Here is a 10,088-nt window from a genome sequence, read left to right on the forward strand (position 1 = left end):
TGTTGATGTACTTGATGTTTGTTTGTTGTGTTGCATATTTGAAATAAACTTCAATCAAATCAAATCAAACCCCCCCTCATAAAAACAAAAACCTGTGTTTAACCTAGCCATCTATAAAACATCATGCTAAAACTGTGAAACAAATGTCCTACTCCCCTAAAGAAAGAAATACATAGCAAACATGACTCAGTTATGCAATAGTGCTGCTGCTTTTTATTTTGTTAAAATCTTTTGGTTAATAAGACTAAAAGACTACAATATGACTACAACGATTCATGACGGCTTCCTGTCCTCGCATTTCCATTTCCGGTTTAACGCTAAATCTGCTGCTAATTAAACACTTCATGGAAACGGAGTAACGTTAACGGTATGTCGAGTTCATACGTGTAGTGTAGTATGAACTCGACATACCGTTAACGTTACTCCGTTTCAAGTGTTGCTGCCACCGTTGCATCGCAGACTGTTAGCTCTGTAGCGAATCCGCTCCTAGAGACTACCGATAGCAGTACCGTTAACGTCGGAGCTTATCAATACTCAGTTTTTTTCTAATTTAGTTTAGAACCGGGTTTCGGGGGGCATCCCTACTCCCAAGAGGAGTTCGTTATCAAAGGCTGTAGAATGCAGGAAGAGCTGCCAAGCTGCTCACGTTACACGTTGCGCATGCTATGTCTGTAGTCGCGTTTTGATTACGTCATCACAACAACACGTTATTTGACATTCGGTCATATATTTTCGGTGCTAAAACCCTTTCGGCCGAAAGCCGAAAGAGCCTTTTTAACCATTTTCGGCCGATAACTTTCGGTGGCCGGATTTTCGGTGTATCCCTACTGTTCACCCTCTCGACCGGTGCCCCGTCGATGCTGAGGGGGCTGTAGTCCCTGGCCCCCGACCTCCTAAAGTCCACAATCATCTCTTTTGTTTTGCTGACGTTCAGGGAGAGGCTGTACCTCTTCGAGGTAGGCCCTCTCGTCGTTTGTAGAGATCAGGCCCACCACTACTGTGTCGTCAGCAAACTTAATGATTGTGTTGTTGTTCCGCTGTGCCACACAGTCATGTGTGTACAGCGAGTAGAGGAGGGGACTCAGAACACAGCCCTGGGGGGCCCCTGTGTTGAGGGTGATGGATGAGGAGGTGCAGTTCCCTGCTCTCACCACCTGGGGTCTTCCTGTCAGGAAGTCCAAGACCCACTGGCAGAGGTCATAGTTCAAGCCCAGGTCCCTATGGGGACTATGGTATTGAATGCTGAGCTGTAGTCGATGAATAGCATTCTCACATAGTTCCCCTGCCTCTTGTCCAGGTGTGATGCTGCTGTGTGCAGCACATGGGCTATGGCGTCCTCCGTGGACCTGTTGGGGCGATATGCAAATTGGAGGGGGTCCAGGTTGTTGGGGAGGGAGGAACAGATGTAGCCCTTCACAAGCTTCTCAAAGCACTTCATGGCTATGGAGGTGAGAGCAATCACTCCATTCTGATTGACAAGCTAAAAGCAATTGTTTTTGATAGTCAGTGAGCTGGATGCAATCCTACCTGGAGGGGAGAGAACAGATGGTGGAGGTAAATGGTACACTACCCCCCTCCCAGTGAGCTGTGGTGTTCCACAAGGAAGCATACTAGGACCGTTACTGTTCCTAATTTATGCAAATAACATGTCATCAGCTTGTGACTGCCCTGCTGGTCTCTGACAAGTTGCAGGTTGAAAAAGCCCTCAGCTCTGAACTTGGCAGAATCTGCACCTGGCTCGCTGATAACAAACTATCATTACACCTGGGTAAAACAGAGTCCATTCTCTTTGGATCAAATAACAAACTCAGCAAGGCCAACGGCTTCTCTGTTACAGTGGGTGATAATATTGTCACAAGGAAAGATGAAATTACATACCTGGGTTCCATCCTAGAGGAAAATCTTTCCTGTGACAAAATGGCAACCAATGTACTGTAATTTTCGGACTATAAGGCGCACCTGAATATAAGCCGCAGCAGCTAAATTGAATGATGTGTACATATAAGCCGCACTGGACTATAAGCCACAGGGGTTTTAATGTTTAATTACCATATGTAAGGGTTCGTGCACAGAGGGGATTGTCGGGAAAGAGATGGCAGTTTGAGGAAGCTCCCATTTATTAACATTTTTGTTTAAACAGTAACGTTAGCTAGGTACTAACGTTAGCTCACGGAACGATAGCTAGTTAGCCAATGCTAGCCAGCACCTGCAAAAACGAATGCCAAACTGATGATATCAGACGTTGATATCAGGAGCTATCAGTAGCTAGCCAGCTAGATAATGTTAGACAATACCTCATGTATTAAACTAAAGTGAATAGTTGACTGGGTCATTTTGTTTAAACAGTAACGTTAGCTAGGTAGAACGTTAGCTCACGGAACAACAATAGCTAGTTAGCCAACGCTAGCCAGCACCTGCAAAAATTAATGCCAAACTGATGATATCAGACGTTGATATCAGGAGCTATCAGTAGCTAGCCAGCTAACATTAGACAATGCATTAAACTAAAGTGAATAGTTGACTGGGCCATTTTGTTTAATGCTTCAGTTATGTTGAAAGAGGAGCTCTGAGCTGCTCATGCACTCGACTCTTGCCGTAAGGGTTTGTTGACATGGGTCTGTGAGGGGGAGGATGAGGGGCAAGGTGTGCACTGCTGCAGCAGCAGCTGTGTCTCTGTGAGAGTCAAGTCAAGTCAAGAGTTTTAATTGTCACAGCATACAAGTATACAATGAATATGAAACAATACACTACACCACTAAGATACCTCCCTCCAATGTACAGTTTCGTCCCCCTCAAATGTATATATTCTCTTTTAGAAACTATGTCTGTAAATAAACAGTACTGTATATTTGTATGTCGTGTATGTCATAAATGTTATGATTAATTGAAAATGGGGGACCCTGATGTAAACAAGATGAACGTCTTTCTCTGGTCTGCATCCCCTTAACAATTGTGTGTATTGAGCCGTAGTGTATTGTACCCATTCTGCAATCTGTTAATAACATTTTCAATCAATCAATCAAACCAGGTCACCACTTAGCACCTGCCTGGTGGAATGAATGTGACTGTTTTCAGTATAATGGTACTGTAGTACCTGTGGTGACTGTGTTTCATGCATTGCTGTTGGGAGGGATTTCTCATGTGCAGCCCAACTTGGCCCAACTCCATGATTTGTAGGTTTAATTGACACGTGTTATAACACTGTTTGTCATGTCACTGATTATTACACAGTATGACTCATCAGTCTTCTCTCCCTGCTCTCTCAGGCCCTGATAAACGGTGGTCTGGGAGAATTGGCCACCGACCCTCACTTTGTATCTGTGACGAAGAATGAGTTCACTGAAGCACTGAACGTTGACCCTAATGACATGGAGACCACAGCCAAAGAGGTTCTCAATGGACGCAAAGGGAGGGTCCGACGGAAGAGACTGCCAACCCCAACCAGACGCGATTTAGACCAACCAGATTCACCAGATAACCTAGTCTAGACCCAATAGGCTCTATTGATGTCAAGTGCTGGGGCAGGAAATGCCACCTGCTATAAAATGGACAGTTCTGAGACTTCATTGGTGCCTTGAGACTTGGGTTGAAATCTGAGCCGTCAAGGAGCATATTTAATGGCACTGATGTGACTTTTTGGATGTTTTCTTTTTAATATGGAAGTTAATTTGGAGAAATGTCTTTCTTTATTTATTGGCCAGTCCCAGAGGGTGCAGCCCTATACAAGGCAACGTCGGCTGCCTGACTTGACTGACTCCTGATTTGACTGACTGTTGAAACGTGCATGGGGTGAGTCTCACACTGGTATGGATCATGTCCGTCTTAACTAGCCATGCCTAGTCTTGTTTGGAAAGAGTGGATAACCTAAGAAAGAGATGTCGAAAGAACGAGAGAGAGAGAGAGAGAGAGAGAGAGAGAGAGAGAGAGAGAGAGAGAGAGAGAGAGAGAGAGAGAGAGAGAGAGAGAGAGAGAGAGAGAGAGAGAGCGAGAGAGAGAGAGATTTATGAGAGCTATTTTTCTATATGAATCTATATATTGACATTACTAATATGTGGAGTATAATGTTGTGTTCAATTGAGCATCTCGCGGTCAGGGCTAACATGACATCTTTCACTTTGCTGACTTGAAATATTGGCACTGATTGTGACATTTCAATTTATCTTGCTGTTGTTTTCACAGATTGATAACAGATAATTGATCCCACACATTGTAAGGGAAGGGTATGTGTTTGCCACCCAGAAAGGACTGAAACTTTGAAACCGGATGTCATGCACATAAGCAGGCCTTTTACCATCTTAATGGGTTATCCAGGCATTCATCTCTTGTGCTCTCTGTGCTTGTTATCATGTATTTTGATGTTTGATGTATCATTTATTTTGTATGAATTCCCAATAAATCAAATCAACATCAAATCAAAGATAATATCCATAAATGTTGTCACGTAATTGGATCAGGATGTCTGTTTCAGATTCAGATTCCTTTATTGTCACTTATTTGAGTACTTTACAGCAAGAAGAGTGAAAATCAATTTATTGTGGTCCCTCGACTATAGCAGCTTCCAATAATAAAATACAATAATTTTAGCATAGAATAAAATAAGATGACAAAAATAAAGATTACTATATACAGTTCTAAAAAGTGTGCAGTGCAATACAATACATTTAGCATAGAATAAAATAAGATGACTAAAGTAAATATTACTATATACAGTTCTAAAAAGTGTGCATTGCAGATCAGGATGTAGATATTATACTATGAAATTTAATAACAAAATGGCTATGTACAGTTCCAAAAAAAGTATGTTGTGTGATGTGCAATGAGCAAGTCCAGGGGGGGGGGGGGGGGGGGGGAGTTAGGGGGGCGTCAATGGGCTTTGTTGACAAGTCTGATGGCTTGGGGGTTCTTCAGCCGGTTGGTTCTGGCTGTGTGGCTGCGGTAGTGCTTTCCAGACCGCATCAGCTGGAACAGTTCATGGTTTGGGTGGTTAAGGTCCTTGATCATTTTCCGGGCTTTTTTAATGCACCGGCTCTCATATATTTCCTGGATGGAGGGACGCTCACATACACAGATTTTCTGAGCTGTCCTCACGACTCTGCTCAGTGCTCTAAGGTTGAAGTCGGTGCAGTTCCCCCTCCAGGCGGTGATGCACCCCGTCAGGACGCTCTCTGTTGTCCCTCTGTAGAACGCCTTCAGGATCTTGGGTGTCATGCCGAACCTCTTCAGCCTCCTGAGGTGGTAGAGGCGTTGTTGGGCCTTCTTTACCACATGAGTTGTGTGGACGTCCCAGGTGAGTTTGTCGGTGATGTGGACACCGACATTTAAAGCTGCTGACTCTCCACTGCAGCCCTGTTGATGGTGATGTGGTCCAGCTTCTCTCCCCCTCTCCTGTAGTCTATGACCAGCTCTTTAGTTTTTTCCACATCTGTAATTAGTTTAGACATGTTATTATCATGATCATTTACATTTAGTCATTTAGCTGACGCTTTTATCCAAAGCGACTTACAAGTTCTGTACGACAAGCCATCAGGAAGAGCACAACTCTATCAGCTGAGTAACAATGTTCATCAAAGTGTTGAGTGCTACAGTGTAGGTTAGTTTATTAGGACAAGTGCATGACAGTATGGTTAGTTAGGGTTAGATTTTTTTTTTTTTTTTTTTTTTTTTTTTATTCAGATAATGGTTGAAGAAGTGAGTCTTTAGTCGACGGCGAAAGATTGGACGTGTTTCGGCTGTCCTAACTGGGGTGGGTAGTTCATTCCACCATTGTGGGGCAAGGACTGAGAATAGGCGACTTCTCTTTGATGACCCTCCCGGAGCTTGGATAGGAGTAGGTCTGAGGCGGCCAGAAGATGCAGAGCGTAGGGGTCTTGAGGGTGTGTAGTTAGAGACCATTGACCGGAGGTAGGCGGGAGCAGTTCCCTTTGCCGCACGGTATGCTAGGTCAAGGGCCTTGAAGCGGATTCGTGCAGCAATGGGGAGCCAGTGCAGGTCCCTAAGAAGTGGGGTGACATGGGCCGACTTCGGTAGGTTTGAGATCAGGCGGGCCGCTGCGTTCTGAATGAGTTGAAGAGGCTTAGTGGCAGTGGCCGGGAGGCCAGCGAGCAGTGCGTTGCAGTAGTCGAGGCGGGAGATGACTGTTGATTGGACGAGGAGTTGGGTGGCTTCTTTTGTCAGGAAGGGGCGTATCCTTCTGACGTTGCTCAGGAGGAATCGGCAGGTTCTGGTTGTCGCTGCGATGTGAGCAGAGAAGTTCAACTGGTCGTCGAGGACAACACCAAGGTTCTTGGCGGTCGGGGACGCGGTCACAGCTGCATTCTCGACTGTGATGGAAAGGTCGGTCAGGACATGACATCAAACTAACTTTTAAAAAACTGACTACTGAATTTCACTTTCCAAAGTAATTTTTTTAGAATAGGAAATAATAATTGCTGGTGGAGGTGGTCAACCTGTCAAAATGGCTAGTAGCATTGATGGATTACTGGCCCTAGACATAGCATTTAACATTTTAACATTTTACATTTTGTCATTTAGCTGACGCTTTTATCCAAAGCGACATACAAGTTCTGTAAGACAAGTCAATGGGAAGGGTACAACTCTTTCAGCTGAGTAACAATGTTCATCAAACAGTGCTGAAACTTGGGTGGTGCAGTGTTTAGTGCATAGTTGTAAAGAAAAGACATATTAGTATAGAAGAGTGCATGATAGCGGCGGCTGGGTGGCGTAGCGGAGATTGCGCTCGTCACCAATGCAAGAGGCTGCGGTCACGACTCCCGGAGTCAGCATTGCCTTGCGGCTTGGGCAAGTCGTCATACTATTTCAATTGGCAGAGGTAGCGGGTGGAAAGTCAATGGGTGGGGATTGGACGTTGTGGACAGCGACTCCTACAGGTCGGTTGGGTGACGCCTGTACAGCAGAGTCAGGAAGTATCGGGGGCAGTGTGAGCCTCCCACGCGTTACTCCTCGCCACTGAGAGACCGCCCTGTCTGGTGAAAAGATGCGACAGGCTGCCTCCTCGTGTACCGGAGGGGACACGTGATGCAAGGCTTCTATCCTCACTACAGCCGACCAGTGGGAGGCATAGTCTAGCAACGTTCAAGATAGGGGAGGGGAGAATTGAAGGGAAAAGAATTGGTGATACGAAATTGTCCTGTTTTTGCGTGCAGCGGGGCTTCTCCGGCCTCTTCCCATCCCCAAATGGCCTTGGTATCACATCTCCCTAGACTTCATCTCAGGTCTCCCGCCGTCCGATGGTCTCATCTTGGTGGTAGTGGACCGCTTTTCAAAAGCAGCCCATTTCATCGCCCTCCCCAAGCTCCCCTCGGCCCGGGAGACGGCTGACCTAATCTTACAGCACGTTTTTCGGGTGCACGGGCTCCCGCAGGACATGGTCTCTAATCGGGGTCCCCAGTTCTTTTTCCAGAGCAGGAGAAGGAGGCAGAGGTGTTCTCCGTCCAGGCTCACATCGGTCACTATCGTCGGACCTGGAGGTGGGTTTGCTTCAGAAGGTTTCAGTCAGGTCCCAGCCAACCACAAGCGCTGTCCGGCCCCGATCTTCCATCCGGGACAGAAGGTATGGCTCTCGCCCCGGGACCTTCCCCTCCGGGTAGAGTCCAGGAAACTGGCCCCCCTGTTTATGGGTCCATTTAAAGTGGTGCGGCGGGTAAACCCGGTGGCGTACAGGCTGCTACTCCCGACCTCCATGCGGGTTCACCCGACCTTCCACGTATCACACCTAAAGCCCTTCCTTACCTCGCCCATGTCCCCGCCGGCCCCCCCTGTCCTTCTGCCCTGCATCATTGATGGACAAACGGTCTACACGGTACGGAGGATCGTGGGTTGCTGGAGGAGGGGTAGGGGGTTTAATTTCATAGTGGACTGGGAGGGGTACGGACTGGAGGAATGATCCTGGGTGCCTCAGAGGGATATATTAGACCATAGTTTTATTGGAGACTTCCGCCAACTACACCCTGAGGCACCCAGGTGAACGTCAAGTGCCGTTCATCAGGGGGGATACTGTAACGTTTGGGATTTGCTCTCCTCAGGGAGCAAACCTCTAGCATTACCTGGTGGGTAATTTACCTGTCTACCTGTCCTAATTACACTCATTCGTACCTGGTGTGACTCGTTAAATGTCTCTTTATATTCTCTTCCGTGATCACTGAAACTGTGATACCTACCTGTTTAGTCTTATCGCACCTTGCCACGGAGGATACGTTTGTTCGTGATGTTTTGAATCGCCATGCCACTTTGATTGCTGATTGAATTTCATTGTTAAAGGATTATTCTTATCTTATGTATATGCAGTACCGTCGTTTGACGGCGTTACTATTAAGTGTGTTTTGGAGATCTGGGTCCAACACACCTACCAAACAGTAACAGTTGAGTGAGCCTTTGATAGGACTAACAGTATGTGACTGGCAAAATTCTGTTGTACTTTTGGTATTTTGAGGCTGTTTACTTTAGTAAATGTTCATAATGTTTAAGCAAAAACCTTAAGTAGAATTTGTATATACTATACTTGATCTAGGTGCAGAGGTATAACTGAAGATCAAGGTGCAGTTTGTAGACATGTGGTGGATTATGGGCTCTTTACCCATTTATGGCAATAACAAAGCAAGAGGCAGACCAACTTGACTTTTCAGCTACAGTACAGTAGGTTGTATGTGAAAGCAATAGTTTTGACTTTTACTTTCATAGATCATTTTATTTGTTGAAACATTGCTGTTGGTCATTTTGTGAAAACAAGTGTCAGATAGTGAGATAGTCATTATTTCAAATTATTTGGAAAGGTGAACTTTGTTTATATATTGCACATATATTTGCAAATCTACAACTATTTGGAAAGGATAAACGGATTAGACCGTGCAGACAGTGGTATACAGGGCAACATGTTTGGCAACTCAGAAGGGCAACGGTGCAATGTTGCTTATGGATGATCACATATAGGAACATGTAATTGAATAGATACTTCCCAACATTCTCCCAAATGTTGCCTAGTTTATCACCACTCTTAATTACTGGAGTGTTGTGTCAGGCCTACAGATTAAATTACCATTATATTGCTCCCCGCAAATGGCCCCTTATAACAACTGTTCAGAACCAGAAATAAACAGAATTTCCACATCAGCTTGTTCCTGTCAAACTAGGTACATGTAGGCCTACCACTTGGTCTCTAGGCTAGGTCTTACAAAAAAGTTAGAATATCTTAGTTACAAGACAAAACAAGAAATGTCCTCACGTGAGTCTGTTGGTTTCTACACTGGGGTAATTGGATTTGAGTCCACTGATCCGGCATTACCGTATGGCAGGCTGCTTTGAGAAAATCCTCCACATGCCATGCACTCTCCAAGACGGCACCATTCCTACTGTTACCCTGTGGTCAAAGCTGAGTGCTTATACTACCTGTAGTGTCTCCCACTCCGACAAGGACACGTTTTCGCTACCTGGTAAGTGAATTCTATAATTTTCTGGCTTCCCTATGAAATCTGTGAGGTTTCTCATTCTTTCTCAGTATTGTTCTGTGAATGTTCAAATGGAAACATGTTGAAAAAAACAATTCCACTATGTACCGTGATGAATACATTAATTTATTTCTAAACAGGTCTAGGCCTTAACAAGGTAAACACTGACATGAAACATCACAATAGGCTACAGTGGTTTAAATGCAGTGTGTTGCAATTTATGGGGTCTGTTCCCAATTCTAATTACCCTTGAAATAACTTGCTTTAGTGCAGATTTTTTCAGATGTTTTCCCATATCAGCCAGAGATCGCTGGCTCATTTATGCCACAATGCCACATGCACCCGTCACGCATGTGTGGAGTGGGCTACGGGGGTGTAGATTTGCACAACTGAAATTATACAAACTCATAACACATACAATTTCTCACAAATCATAATGTTTTTCTATACACCTATAACAATATATTTCACATTCCCACAGTATTTAATCCAATCCAAGCGTTCTACTGTCACGCCAACAATAAACATTTTATTTCTGATTTATAGCCGTGTAACTAATACCTTAAGTAATGACATGAAAAGAGTATTCTATTTATTTCAATTGCAAATGGTCTTCATTTTGCCAGT

At 44.8% G+C, this 10,088-nt stretch overlaps 1 protein-coding gene across 1 annotated transcript in view; it reads left to right on the forward strand.

Annotated features, from left to right (window-relative positions):
* cacna1sa (calcium channel, voltage-dependent, L type, alpha 1S subunit, a) overlaps positions 1-4,384 on the forward strand; it is a 151,992-nt gene extending 147,608 nt beyond the window's left edge. The window contains exon 43 of the mRNA XM_084316714.1: positions 3,267-4,384. Within this exon, the coding sequence (XP_084172840.1) occupies positions 3,267-3,488 (222 nt within the window). The 3' untranslated portion in view covers positions 3,489-4,384. The remainder of the gene's footprint in view (positions 1-3,266) is intronic.
* Positions 4,385-10,088: the final 5,704 nt, after the last annotated feature.

This window comes from Notolepis coatsorum (genome assembly GCF_963971535.1).
Source record: "Notolepis coatsorum genome assembly, chromosome: 6".
Classification (NCBI taxonomy): domain Eukaryota; kingdom Metazoa; phylum Chordata; class Actinopteri; order Aulopiformes; family Paralepididae; genus Notolepis; species Notolepis coatsorum.